Consider the following 15,051-nt stretch of genomic DNA (forward strand, 5'->3'; position numbering starts at 1 on the left):
GAAAGTTACAATTCAAAATATGTCATTTAGCACTTGTAACAGCACACGTCTGCCTTTAGTTCCAGTCCATGGACACCATGATAACTCCATGGAGTTGCCATATTGCTACCTTTTAAATTTTTTTAAATTTCTTTGACAATTTTGTATTGTTCTTTTAAAAAAATAACCTAGAAAGTTGACGCTGCCAAAGTTCAATACAAATTATAAAGTCTACAGTGCAGGAGGAGAGAGAAGAGCAGCTATCACCAAGAAAGCTAACCAGTGAGAGTTAAGCAATTGTCTACATTTCTTTAATGGAAACACTTATATGGAAGATAGAGGGACGTCGTACTAAAGAAAATAACTTGGATAACCTAAAATAGAAATTTCTGGTATGGTGTCTTTAAAGACAATGCACTCATTCATGAAAAATAATTATCTGCAGTGAAATTGAAGGATCTGAGGGACACTGGCCATGTCACCCAGTAAGGGACAATCTCACCCAAGTGTTAATCAGAGACAGAGATAACTTCTATTTTACAATGACATTTTTAAAATCAAAAATGAGTTAAGTGTACAGTAACTTCTCGTTTGAGCTGCCTGTTGCTTTCTTTCTATTGGCCTGGCTGATGGGTCTTGCTGGAGTTCCCATGATCTGTGGGAAGCAGGTTGGAGACAGCGCACAAAGGCACCTCCCCTCTGACCATAGCCCTCCTTCCCCTGAGGTGGGATATGTCCCAGGCTATTCTGTCAGATGAACTGATAATGAAAAATGGTATTGAGAACATGTCAGGCTGGGTACACGTAAGAGTGAAGGGAAAGATAATTGTCAGCTCCATCCTTCTGATCTTCGAGAAGACAGGACTTGACCGGTTAGGTAGCGGCTTAAGCCTACTTGGAAGGTTGAAGTTTGGAGTAAAACGAGTCTCTTTGGGTCTTGTCTTGTCTTGATATTGCACTAATTATAAGGTGTATTTGGGGGAGTGTAAGGTATGTAGACACTCAAGGCTCCTTTCCTAGATACTTCTTGAACTTAGTGCTCTGAGCACTAGCTAATATAGCAGTCAATTGCGAAACAAGACAGGGCAGGGGTTCTTCCTTAAGAACAGTAAATTTTAGCAGAAGACAGCCAGTAAAATAAATGTGTAAATTACAAAGAAAACAGTGACCATTTTTCTGGATACCAAAAGTGCCTGGGTTGTAATTGTAAATGAAAAGTCAAGGAAGGATTCCTGTAAGAATTGAATGTATGAATAACTACTTGAAAGGCGTCAGAGAGCCAACAATGAAGAGCCTGGGGAAAGAACATCCCGGTGCATCCTGTAGCTATCAGCAAAGTTGATCCATTGTCTATATTTGTTTAACATAAATACTCACTAATATGGAGGCTATAGGGACATTGTACTTACGAGAGTAAGTTTGATAATCTAAAATAGAAATGACTAATACAGTTTCTTTAAAGACAATGTATTCATTCACGAAAAATAACTACCTACAGTGAAATCGCCAGGGACTGAGCAACACGCAACCAGAGCTTTAAAGCATAGATGTCTTTCAGGTCAGAAAGGAGGTTGGTTGGTTGGTGAGTGGTGAGGAGGGAAGAGCTAACAACTAGAAAGCCATTAACGGTTGTACGGAGACGAGACTGCCATCTGGAGCAGTAGGCTCAGGAATGTGGTGACAGCTGTTCCGTATCCAAGAGAAGAGGACGTGAGTGCGAAGTTCAGGGACAGGACCTGGCTGTTGATGGAGTCACACGTGTTGTCAGGATATAGACGGCACTTAAAGTCATAAGACCCGAGCGCGCTCGGTATGTGGGGTGTCTTTAGGCTTTTTTGACAGGAAAAGAAATGCTCCACCAAGAGACGACGGGAATGAAACTCAGTTCAGCCCAACTTAGGTACCAATGCTGGGCTAAAAACTTCAAGAATCTGACATCAGTTTATTTTTAAAAATAGTATATAGCACAGCATAATTTTGGAAAAGAGTCTTATGATTGCAGTTGACTCAGTCACATCAGTACAACAAAGCTTAGGGCGTATTTACTTTGAAGTGCTTTACAAAGCACATGTGGCCATATCCATAAAGACACGTTATGTTGACGTAGAAACAATGTTCAAGAAAACGGTCGAGGAAGCATGGCTGAGATAAATGTAGTGTCTGTGGGAGTCCAGATTTGGTGTGTCCCTAAGATAATATAGAAATCCCCAGGCTGTTGTAAAGTGCAAGTGTGTTGTTACACAGATGAGTTTTGTGGCCTAGAAGCAATGCCCAAGGTTTTTGGGGAGAGGAGGATTCTGGGACAAACGTTCTGGGGGACGTTGCTGGAGCCTGGCTCAAGCTGGTAGCAGGTTGGTTGTAAACTATATTGTTCCCCAGCCCTCACTCCCATCATTCACAGAGAACAGCCAAATAAGAGGTAATCTTCCTACTTTGGACGGATGAGCTTCATCTTTAATGTTTCCTGGCTTTTCCAGTGTTTATCTGTGTGCATAAGTGCCTTTTGCCCTCTGTAGTTGGGTGTCCCGAAGACATAAAAGGAGACAGCCCAAACGGGTCTCCGCCTATGCCACCTTTAGCACCTCATAGAATGAATGTGAATATTTTTATGTATAGAACTTCAAACAGAAAAATAGACCCCAGAAAAGAAGATTGGGGGTTGGAAATGGGTCTTGCAAGGCTCACATTTTGACCTCAATATGGTACAAGATGGTATTCGAACAACTATACCAGTCAGCAACGAAAGAGCCTGCCTCTCTTCCCTTGAAAGTGTCAACAAAATCTGACTGTTCATCTCTTGCGATCCAAGGCTCTATGAGCAGGCAAAGGGAAGAATGAACCCTGTTAATTTAAGGGTCACCCAAGAAATACATCTTATACCACATCGCAGAAGCCATCTGTGTATTCTGTCTGTGTACGCTCAATTGAGGGTCTAACAATTATGTACTCGGACAACACCAAGTATGTTTGGGCTCTAGATTTGGGCCGAGAGCATTGTGTCTGAGGAGAATCCCAACAGCATCATCTCCATACGTCTCATGCTCCGGGAGTTTAGAGACCGTCTTTCCATGTGAAGGCAGTCTCCACAGCAGTGATTTTTTTTTTATTTCCACTTCTATGTAAGTTGAAGCTATTGCTTGAATAACAGAACCAACTGTACCAGAGGACTCCCAGTTCTTCGTGAATTCAGTTCTATTATTACATATGTGAGGGAGGAATGGTGGAGGGAAAGGAGGTCAAAAGGAAGAGGTGATTGAAGGCAAGTGGGTAGAAGACTTGTTTAAATTGCACTGTTTGGGCCCCCAGACACCCACAAAAATGTTCCATTTGGGGATGTTAATACAGAAAGTATAATGCATAAAAAAGTAAAAGTTTGCAAAGAATTATTGAAAATAACTAGTGAGGAATTGTATGTATCCCTTAGAGATAAACAGTGTGGACCACAGCTGAAGTACTTGAGAGATTGAGTTCTCTGCCTATTATTTTCGTTTGTATTTTGGTACACAAAAGAGATTCTTATATAATAGTCTTATTGACATGGGTTGGGTTGTTTGTTTGTACTTCGTCTTTTCCCACGAAAACTGGAAAACAGCTTTTCAAGCCTGCACACCCATTCACGCAGCCTCGATGGCTCTGAAGCCATCAGGAGACCCAGTGTGACTCAGATTTGTAGAAAGCTGTGATTTCCTCAAGACTGAAGAGCTCAATAGACACTTAGAAAAGTCACTAAGCTCTGAGAGGGTTGTTGTTGCTGCTGCGGCTGCTGAAAGCACTCGCCGTTCTCAGATCGCTGATTGTCTCTTCAGAACATTATTAAAAACTAAAAATATAAATGTCTCCAGTCAGCTATAAAATTTATACAAAATAAAAGCCGTGCAGCCCATGTGTCAAGGGAGACTTTGTGAACGGCTTTAAAATGAAAACTCCAAGGCAGGGGCTGGAGTTCGGTTTTCACAAGGGTCAGGTAATGAATTGCTCTGGAGAACAGAATGCGTGCTTTCCAACACGTGGCGTGTGTCACTGTTGTGGAGAACGCCCTTCCGTCATGTTCTTTATGCACCATAGATAGAAAAGGAGGACCAGAGGCCTGAGATACCTTCTTGGCTCTTCAGCCCTTCACAGTGTGGCACAGGTAGAACTGCTAGCAGACGTCACCCCTGATAATCAGAGGCTCCTCCTTGACCCCACCCATAATCAGAGGCTCCTCCTTGACCCCACCCTAGACTCAAATGCATTCCAGTCCCGTCTGTATCTCCTTCAGCACTGCTCGAGTCTTAAATGTAGATAGGGCACAAGGGTGTGTGTGTGTGTGTGTGTGTGTGTGTGTGTGTGTGTGTGTGTGTGTGTGTGTATTTGGAGACTGTCCAGCTATAGGCACTGAGCAGTTGCCTTGAGTACATCCCTCTCTGGTTTCCCAGAGTGAGGAAGAAGAAAGGAGTTTTTGAGATTTCTGCATGAATATTCCCTCCTCTTCCCTCAGCTCTTTTCTAAGTTCTATCCCCTAGAGATCAAGTCTAGAGATCCAGAGGCTGCCTTAAAGACAGAGCGGGAACATGGGAAGGAACTCAGTCTTGGCCGTTCAGACAGAAGCATCTGGGTTTCATCCTCAGCATCCGTGCACAAGGCCAGGCGTGGTGGCGTGTGCTTCAGTTTGATCCCCAGGACCGATATGAAAAGGCAAGGCTTGGTGCTCTGTGCTTGTGAGCGCAGCAGTGAGAACGCAGACGCAGCAAACTTTGTAAAGCCTGGGCCGGTGAGACACCTTGCATCAGAATGTGGTGGCTAGCTCCTGAGGAACGATCCTCAAGATGCTCCTCTTAGTTCCACACACGGATACGTGTGCATCTGCCCCACACACGTACCTACACGTAGATGAGAAGAAAAGAAAAAATATACGTGATTTTTGTGGCTCCCAGAAAATTTGACTAAATTCAAGGCAAAGGTTTCCGTTGAAATTTTTGGCAGCGTCTCCCCTATGCTTTGGAATGGAAGTCAGATTCAGGCTTTAAGATGTAGAGTCACTGCCCTAAACCACCTTGTGTTTTGATTTGCTAGTGAGAAAGCAGATGAGACATTTAATAACAAAATCACTAGATCTGACTGCCTTCCAGGAGCTTGGCCCAGCTCACCACCACTGCAGGCCCGAGCCAGGCCTTGCTCCTTCCTGGCATAGCCTGGGGACTATGACTGTCAAGTAGTTGCCCCTTCAATTTGAAGCTCTCTTTGCCCTTTCTCTTCCACAACGCTCTCCCCATTTGCCTCGCTAACTTCTCCAGGCAGAGAGCATCTCACTTTGACTTTTGCTTCCTCTATGACCTGTGTGATCTGGCTCTCTCCTATCAAAGTCATCCTCCTCCAAGGACCACAGTAACCAATTTCCATCTCTTCTTATGGCTTATTTTTAATCAACGCTTGCATCTCTGACCAGCCATAATTTATAATGTGGTTGGGAGGACTTGCTTCCTTTGGCTCCTTACGATTGCCTCAGTACCCCCAACAGTGTCTACTATGTAGCGAGTATTTATTTGATGACCTATTTAATGAGTGGATGAAGAAATGCATTCTTTTCCTCCTCGTTAGTTGACTTCAGATCTGTTGTAGTCAAAAGAAGAGTAGCTTCAAGGCTCTTATACCAAATGCTGCTCTATGGCTTTAACCAAGTAGGGAAGGGTCATTGAGTCTACTCAAATCAGTGATAAGATATGGTCAAGGACTGAAATGAGCCAGTAGACTTTTCCTAGGGCCTCTGGAAAGGAGGAACAGCCCAGTACCTGTAGTCTCAGGAAGAAGCCACCTGCCATTTCCTGAACTGGTTATAGTGTTTTTGTCTGAATTCATCACAATTTCAAGGTGGATCTTCAATCTCTAGATGTTTCGATCTAACTGAAAAAAAGGGAGAACGCCGTGATCTAGCAGGGAGTTAATAAATATCCCACAGTTTGAACTTCATGTAGTTTTTTTTATCCAATCCAAATTGATTTTTTTGAAAGGGCATGTCTGACACTCAGGAAATTTATGGAGCATTTACCAAAACCTACCTCTTCTGATAGTTAGAAAGTATCAGTATTCTGATAGCTGAGGTTAGAAAGTAGAGGCAGCTTCTGGTGAATTAGAAGTCAGCCAGGACAAGTCAGTAAATCTTTATGGGCCTTTGAGAACAGAAGACTGGTTGTCTGTCCTGTAAAACACCTTATCTGTTTTGGCGATGAGCATGGAGCTCCTGGCTTTCAGGATACTCGTCGTGCATTCTACCACTGCCCTGCTGCCGGAGTGCACCTCAAAAACATGCTTATGCCTTGAAAGGATTTTGTCTCCTTAGAGTTTGTTTCGGAAATTGGGTGAGAAATCTGAAGGATTGCTAAGGGCTCAGTGCATTAGAAGGCAGACTGACAGCCTTCCTGGTGACTTCTGGGTTGTTTCAGATATAGTCTTCTGTAGTTCATGCTGGTCTTAAACTCCAGTGTATTGAAGGGGACCTTGAGTTTCTTGTCCACCTGCCTACCACTTCCTAACGCCGGCGTTACAGGTGTGTGCCGCCACATCTGGTTTGATATCTTTACCAAGTAGAAATTAGCTGTCTGCTTCTCCAATATTTCTTACTCTAAGGAAATGACAGATTTCTGGAGTCAATTGTGTGGATGTCTGAGGCCTGAGAAGCTCCTTTGTACAAGGCTTTCCACTCTCTAAAGTTTCAGAGGGGTTGGTTATAAGTGGTATCAGCTGATCCCAACGAGTCAATGTCATACCAAATCAACTAGTAGTTGAAAATATTTAATATATTTGAGATGGTTAATTGAGTTAGATATTATATTGTTTAAAATAGTTAATTGGTTTAAAATGGAAATTGATGTAAACTTTTTTTAACCTCAATTTTATATTGGACTTAAGATAAAATAAATTCCTTTATAAAAAGTATTTTAAAGGAAATTTATTATAGAAGATAAGAATATCTTATTTTCCCTTTGCCCCCCAAACTTGACTCAGTGTAGGATAATGCTTTGCAGAGAAATATTTGGCTACTGGGAGGTGTATTCACAAGGAGAGCAGATGTTGCTGTGTTGGGCAAAAATTTCAACTGCTCTGGAGAGACAGACAAAGGGGACTTCCTTCCTAGCCAACATCCTGCAGGGCTCTTGACTGGGCGCAGAGAGGAGGGGGAGGGGGAGGCGAAGGGAGAGGGAGAGGGAGAAAGAGAAGAGGGTAGGGGAGAGAGGAGAGGGAGAGGGGAGAGGGAGAACAGGTGACCCTTGACAGGGAGCCTTCAGTAGTGCATTGCGAGCAGGGCTTGCAGAGCAACTGGAAATGAGGCAGAGCAGAGCCTGCTCTGTGGAAAGCATCCCCCTGCCGGGCTGCTCTTCTTACTGAGGATCAGCTGCTAATCACTCCCTAAATAACAGGTTAAAATTCCAAATCAGCTAGCCTGGCCATCTGCTTAGATCTGAAATCTTAAACAATCGAACAAACAAAAGCACCGAGTCTCCTGCTTCTGCTGATGAGGTTCTCCTCAGGTTCTCTGAGGTCTGGGCCTGACAGGGCAAGGACCATACCACTCACTACTGCAAGCCAAACTCCTGCTGTTCTCCCCTCTCTGCGCTGGTGACAGCAGCTGTAGATGGCAGCCAAATCTGAGTTCTCTGGGCAAAAGCACTCACAAGGAGAGTTCTAAAGGCTCCTTCTGTGAGGTGCAAATTACCCCAGGAAATGAAAGTGTACCCTACAGGGAAAGACATTGACACTGGGCAGGCATCTTCCTGACTCCATCAAATCTTAAAAGGACATTTTCCCCTAGGAATAAGTCAAGTGTAGACAAGAAAACTTTTGGGGATCCAGATAGAGTTCCTTGACTGGTACATCTCGTTGAGTGGCTACTTTGCCTTTCCGCACATGCTGCCTTTCACGGTTCTGGCTTGGCTATTAATTTTCTGTATTTTATATAACATAAGTCTCTAGGGGAAGAGGGTGGAGTGTGAGTGACACTGAAAGCCACCAGTGGAATCTTTCCAGTAGACCTAGAGCCCATTGCAAACAGGCTCCTCCCAGAGCTCATGTTGATGGTGGTGTCCTCCCAGGAAGACAGTAGGTCCAAGTCACTGGTTCTAGGGCCACACCCAGAGGAGTGTGGTGTTCTGGTGCCCCAGACATACCTCAAAGCCCTTCAGCATCCATCACGCCGTTCATTCCTATGACTCCCAGCAGCATGTACGTCACTAAAGACTGGGGCTAATAGACCGAAAGCCCATCTCTCTGCAAATGGTGGTGCGTTGCTCCTCAGTCTTTCTTTGTGAGTTAGGTAAACACTGCATCCCCAGTACTCACTGCAAACCACCTACCCAGCCAGCATTCAATTTTCACTGCTCTCAGGTAATAGGAATATAAAGGGTCGGTATATTCGATTCTCCAGGACTACAGCAAGACTGAGAGTACCCTCCTACGCCAGTGGTAGAGGAAGTTAATAGAATAAGCCTTGCTAAGCACAGGGAAGCCTCTGTTCTCAGATCAAGAACACGGGGGTGTGGGGGAGAGGACAGCCTCTCCTTAGGGACTGAAAACCTGGCTGTGAAGGCCAAGATGTGTGTCCCAGCCCTTTCCTGCTCCTCTGCGACCTTCTTTCGGGGAGTTTTGAATGTCCTTCCCTTCCCCTGTTCAGGTCCTTGCCCTGCCTCCACACAAGCATGAATTGCTTCAAGTGGTTCTCCATTTCTAGGAAGCATTAATTTTGCCTTTTCCCCCCAACTGTGCTTAGTTTCCATTTCTTCCTTGTCTATGTATAAAGTGTCCTTTGAAATAGATTTTGTTGTTGTTGTTGTTTTGTTTTTTTGGTTTGGTTTTTTTTTTTTTTTGTAGCAAAGATACACTTCTACACATTTTATTTGAGCCATGTCATGGTATTAAAATACAGAATTTGATTATTTTGTAATTGATTTGATATTAAGGAATAATTTTACTCTCATACTCCATGACAGAGAGACTGCAGTTTCTCCTACAGAAACGGATAGAATTTGTTCATCCTAGTGTGGTTATGGGGGAGATCAGGTTTAAGAGTTCTGAAGTTGGAAATTTGTTTCTTCCCGAATTAAAATGCAATTAAAGTGCAATTAAAATGTAAGTGATGGGGCTCACTCCGAGTTAACCTCCTTTTCCTTCTTTTCAGCACCTGAGATTCTCCGAGGCTGTGCCTATGGCCCCGAGGTGGACATGTGGTCTGTAGGAATAATTACCTACATCCTGTAAGTGACAAAAAGCAACCTTTCTGCAAGCAGCCTCTGTATAGCATTTTCTAGATATTAATAATTCTCATGAGAATCAATGTCACCCTTTGACTTTTTTGTGATATCTCTTTTTGCATTAGCCGTGGGGAGAGCGTTCTCTCAAAATGAGGATTCCTTCTAACGTTATCTTTTTCTCGAGGGCAGAATGTATCCAGAGCTTTTCCTTATCTGGTTTTCCTATGTAATATGCCACATATCCGATGAGCATAGTAAGTGTGAAATATGAGTCCACTATTTATTTGCATCTTGTTAAACACGCGTTTAGCCCATTTAGGACACCTCTCATTTGTCTCATAAGAAATCCTACACGTTTCTTATCAGCACATTTACCGATTGATTGGTTTTTTCTGTATGTTAAGATTTCAAGGGCCTTGGGCTGAATATTGTGGTTAAAATGAACTAGTTTGTCACTTGCTGCTATTCCAACTCCATTACTGAGCTGCTGCCTTGTACAAAAAAAACAAACAAACAAACAAACAAAAAAACAAAAAAAAAGAAACAGAATTTCAGGAGATTTGTGCCAAGATGGTGTCAGAACTGGAGGTAACAGTGAGGGAGAGCTTGCCTGAAGACTGCTGTAGAAAACCCAGCTCGGTATCAGTGCACGCAGGAGTTAATGCACAGTAGACACACCTGTTGGCCATTTTGAAGGGAATACCGTTGGTTTAGGGAGCCTAGAATATGCAGCTGGGCAGAGAGATTTTCCTGTTACATAGGTGACATCAGTGAATGTATAGCTGAGTTCCTATACTAGAGACAGTTACCTCCTCACACTCTCAGAGGCTGGAAGCCTGAGGTCAGGTGACTGAAGCTCTGTTGAGAGCTTCTTCCGGGGTTTAAGAAAAGTTCCTTTGTACTGTGCTCCCACATGGTTGGGGGTGGCGGAATCCTAGCTCCTGAGCTATGTGGGAGAGGGACCCTCAAAAATGCCTCCAGAAGATCAGTTGTAGGGCATTTTCTTAATTAGTAATGGATGGGAAAGGGCCTAGTCCATGGTCCGCAGTGTCATCCCTGGGCTGGTAGTCTTGGGTTCTATAAGAAGACAAGCTGAGCGAGCCATGAGGAGCAAGCGAGTAAGCAGCACCCCTCCATGGCCTCTGCATGAGCTCCTGACTCCAGTCCCTGCCCTGTTTGAGTTCCTGTCTGAACCTCCCTTGGCGATAGACCGTTACTTAGAAGTATAAGCTGAAATAAACCCTTTCTTCCCCAAATTGCTTTGGTCATCACAGCAATAGAAACTGTAAGCCACACACAAATAAGGACCCCCATTTTTGTCTCAAAAAACATGCATGTCCCCAGGTGTAGTTTTGGGTTGAAATGTGCCACGAAGGGTTGACGCCTTGATGCTTATTGTAAGAGAACTTGAGATGAAACAGAAAGTTACGTTGCATTCATTCTGACAAACAGGGATGCACAATAAGTAAAACTCCACAGAAAGGCCACTCATGGGGAAGGAAGTGGAAAATGGAGTCGTAGGCTTGAGAACAACTTCCCCCAAGTCTATCCAAACCAGACAAACTCATTTATTTTCTTATACCTAGGGCTCTAGTAGGCTTCGGATGAAGACGACAGTGTCACCCATGAATAATATTTTTCAGTTCCCTTCCATCAGCCCGAAGCCTGGGGATAGTTTATCCGTTTATCCATTTACCCGTCATTCATCGCTTTAGTAAAGTCTACCTGGCAAGGGTCCTTGGCACATCTGTGCACTGGACTTACACGTCTCCTCTATTTAGCCTTCATGTGCACTTAGTGGAGACTGTTGTCATGAGCCTATGACATCTAGACTAATAGCATGGGGTGACTTAGAACCAAAGGAGAAGAGAGCACGGAAGTAATGGTGGGAAGGGTAGCGTTAGGATCTAGTCCTTTGATGCTTCCTGGGAAGGCTGTGTTATGAAGGTCAGCATGATTGCCCAGATGAGGTACCTATCCTTTTCCCACCCCTATACAAGTAAATAAATTCTGGGCTTTATCTTTTGATAAATTCACCAGTAGAATTCTATTATTTTATATGTGTGCACCTGTGTTTGTGTGGGCACATGTGTATGGGTGCATATGTGTATACTTGTGTGTGCACACATGTGGAGGCCAGAAGACAGCCTGAGGTATCATTTCTCAGGTGCTGTCCATCATTGGGGTGGGGGGGCAAGGTTTCTATCACTGACCTATATGCATAGTTCACTACATAGGTTAAACTGGTCAGCAAGCAAACCCCAAGGTTCCACTCACTGTCTTGGCCGGCCTAACACTGTGATCACTAACTAGTACATGACATGCTACCTGGCTTTTTAAAAATGTAGGCTTTGACCGTCAATCTCAGGTACTCGGGCTTGTATGGCAAGCCAACAGAGCCATCTTCCCCTCCCCTAATTCTTACTGGCATGGAAACCGTTTCCTTTCTCCCCTCATCGTATGACAACTGCTGCTTTAACATTGCATTCCTTAAAACATCTGCTTACCACGACCTGGTTTGTGCCAAGGCCTCTTCTTTCTGAAGATGACTTTAGTTCGGAAACCAAGGCCCTTCCTCCCAGGAGTTCTGGACCCCTTTGCCTTGGAGAGCTGCAGCGTTTGGTAACTCATGACCAGAGTGAGTAGATGGACATCCTAAGCCATCAAACTCCTCCAGCTTTCAGCACTGCAGTGAGTCCACAGGCTTGGAGCTAACCTGTAGCTGGCACTGGGTAATCCCAGCGATTTCCTCAACTACCTTCACAGTACCACCAAGGGAGTTCTACACACACGTGTTCGTGTGTGTGTGTGTGTGTGTGTGTGTGTGTGTGTGTGTGTGTGTGTGATTCCTACTCTGTGTTGCAGTTTTTTCCATTTTGATGTTTCGGATTGCATGATGTCAACTGTTTGCCCCTTCATCAAAGAAGAGTGATCGGCATGACTGGGAAAGGCCATTGGAGGACTGTGACTTTAAGCTGTTATTGTCTTTGGATTTCAGAATGGGGAATGGAAGGTCCTTCTTGAACCAAGTCTGGAAAGCTGGCTGCTTCCTCCATGACTACCCAGTAACAGGCTACACTTCTCCAGGGTTAGAGAAGATAGGAGGGCCAAGGCTAGACCCCTGCCTGCCCCTCTGCGCTTACACCTCACCCCCTCCTGTGCAGGGGTCCAGACTATGCAGATAGGCAGGGGACAGTGCACCTATAATGGGTTTTTTCTCTTCAAAGATTCACTCTCTCCCAGCTGGCTCCAGAATGTTTGGAAGAGGCAAAGATTCTCCCAGGGAAACATTTCATGAGCACAAAGGACAGAAGAAACTGCCATTTCAGGAAGCATTTTATTATGCTCTGTAGCGACATGGCTGGCTTACAGGAAGAATCGAGGAAGCTATCTTTTAGCTTGTCATTATTTCCCGACTTGGATTCCAAAGGGAACGTGTAAATAAATGCCTGGAAGGACTGCTCCTTGTTAGAGCTGCCCCACCCCACTCCCGTGGTGACCTAGTCCCTTGTCTAAGGAGTGCAGGTGTGGTAACCTCAGAGCTGATACCCACTGTTCCTTTTCTCACACTCAATTCTTGTCCTGCTGACCCTGTAGGAGACAATTAGGTGAACGTGGTCAGACAGCTTTAAAATGAGGGTCATTTACAAGGATGAAGTGAGCCCATGCTGCTCATCTGTTGGCTGCGTGTGGTGACTGAATTAACGGTGTTCTCTCTACTCTGTTTCAGTCTGAAACCCAAACTCGAATACTATATCACAGCACACACTAATTCTTGTGGAGTTCTATTTCTTTCTACTTTTAAAGCTGTATGTATTTTTAACTCTTCCATTTTCTATTAACTTGGAAACCTAATCAATCTGGTTAATAGTTTTTTTAATTATCAAGAAAAATCTGCTGGAAAATCATAACTACAATGTCTATAATATGAGCCATTTTAATTTTTTTTGTGCCTCTTGTCGCTGTTATTGTGGTGGTTGTTATAACTTTTTATAAGAAATTTGGTTCTACTATTCTTACTTTCTGGAGGTGTTTTTTATGCTGTCTGTCATAAATAACAACCACACAATCACACGCCTGTACAAGTAGATTTACCTGTATGGAATACAGAAAGACTTGATTTTTTTTTCAGAAATGTGATTAAACATGTGTGATCATTTAAAGGTTCTTGGTTCTGTTTTGTTTCCCTGCAGACTTTGTGGATTTGAACCATTCTATGATGAGAGAGGTGATCAGTTCATGTTCAGGAGAATTCTGAATTGTGAATATTACTTTATCTCCCCCTGGTGGGATGAAGTTTCTTTAAATGCCAAGGACTTGGTAAGTGTGACAGAGAGAGGAGAGAGAGAGAGAGAGAGAGAGAGAGAGAGAATATTTAGCTAAGAAATAGTAAGTGATATTTTTAAAGTAGGCCACTTTTGACATTATTTCTTTATAACTTTACGGTATTTTAATTTAAAAGGCACACTAGTACATTTTCCTTATGCAGAATAAACAGCATCCTTTCAGTCCTCAGTAGCCAAATTATCATAGTAGCATTAGTTAATGATTTTGCTACCTGGTAAATATAGACCCTTTCAAATAACACCATTCACACAGAATTCGGCTTTAATGTGGCTTATTCCCCTAAATGTAGATGTATTTTAAATAAATATAAATGAATCCATGAAGATTTTAAAACTTATTAAAATACTCCGACGGTAGCATGAACGCTCTTGCACCACTGGAACTGTAAACAAGGTCCCCTCCGTTAACAGAATGTGTTATGCTTTGCTTTGCACTGCCTCACACTGGGCCCACAGTGAAGCTCATTAATATTCTCCCTTCTGGAGAGAGCTCTTCCTCTTCTAGTAGAAGGATGTGCGTGTATAATTGAAACTGCAGCCATCATTCCTCTGGAGGAAAAAAAGAAGAATGTGCCAAAATAATGGAGTTGACTTTAGGAGTTTCCTCGTCATAAGTTTGCTAAGTGTGCTAAAGTTCACAAAAACTTCCAGCAAAAAGGCAGTATTAGAACTGACTCGAGTTTCTAGAGCCACTTTCCCAGGACTCGTCTCTCCAAATATTTCTCCCTTTTCTCTCAATATGGTTTCACAGAACAGATGCTTTAGGATCCATGGCTTTCCTATCTGTGTTTGACGTGTGGACATGACACCCCACTCCTGACCTCTGCTTTTCTCCTTCTGCTCTACCCCAGTCTCACAGCAGCCCTCATCCTCTCCTGTGTGGCCCCTCTGCTGCTTCTTCTGACTTCTAAAATATGTGCCATAAAGAATCCAGGGACCCCTGCCCTCTCCTAACCAGCGCTTGCCCTTCAGACACGCACTCTTTAGCAAACATTATGCACGAAAAGCTTCATGAAATCGAGACTGAGATGCCTTGGCTCCTTATTTAGCTTGCTGTTTGACTTTGTCAACCTGTTTTCCCTTCTTTCCTGGGTTTTCAGAGCTAGAAAAGACCTTGGGTTTTAAATGATTGGTGGCATCTTATTTTACTGGACCAATGTCTAGAGAGACCGTGGAGTCCTCCCAGTGCAGGATGTAAGATGAGCTTCCACATGATGTAGACCCAAGTTTGAATTTTCAAGCTCTACTCACCACAGGGTATTTGACCTCAGTGGCTAAGCCTTCACTTGTAAATCGGAACTAATCACTCCCAATCCATCAGTGTCTGCGACTGTGCCAGGTCACGAGGCTCCTTGTGTCCAGGTGTGCCCCTATCATACCAGGCTACTGCTTCAGAGCCCATTTCCTGATCCTCCTGGCAATTCGTTATCTGTTCATCTTCACAAACAAGACCAAATCCTCCAGAACACATTGCCATTAACTGAATTTAGTCATGCCATGCT

At 43.7% G+C, this 15,051-nt stretch overlaps 1 protein-coding gene across 16 annotated transcripts in view; it reads left to right on the forward strand.

The window, feature by feature from the left end:
• Camk4 (calcium/calmodulin-dependent protein kinase IV) overlaps positions 1-15,051 on the forward strand; it is a 280,008-nt gene that overhangs the window by 251,592 nt on the left and 13,365 nt on the right. For all 16 annotated transcript variants that reach the window (XM_087592142.1, XM_087592146.1, XM_087592138.1 and 13 more), the window contains 2 exon segments: positions 9,131-9,206; positions 13,397-13,523. In XM_087592142.1, coding sequence (XP_087448268.1) covers positions 9,131-9,206; positions 13,397-13,523 — 203 coding nt within the window.

This window comes from Rattus norvegicus, chromosome 18 (genome assembly GCF_021556685.1).
Source record: "Rattus norvegicus strain SHRSP/BbbUtx chromosome 18, alternate assembly SHRSP_T2T, whole genome shotgun sequence".
Lineage (NCBI taxonomy): Eukaryota > Metazoa > Chordata > Mammalia > Rodentia > Muridae > Rattus > Rattus norvegicus.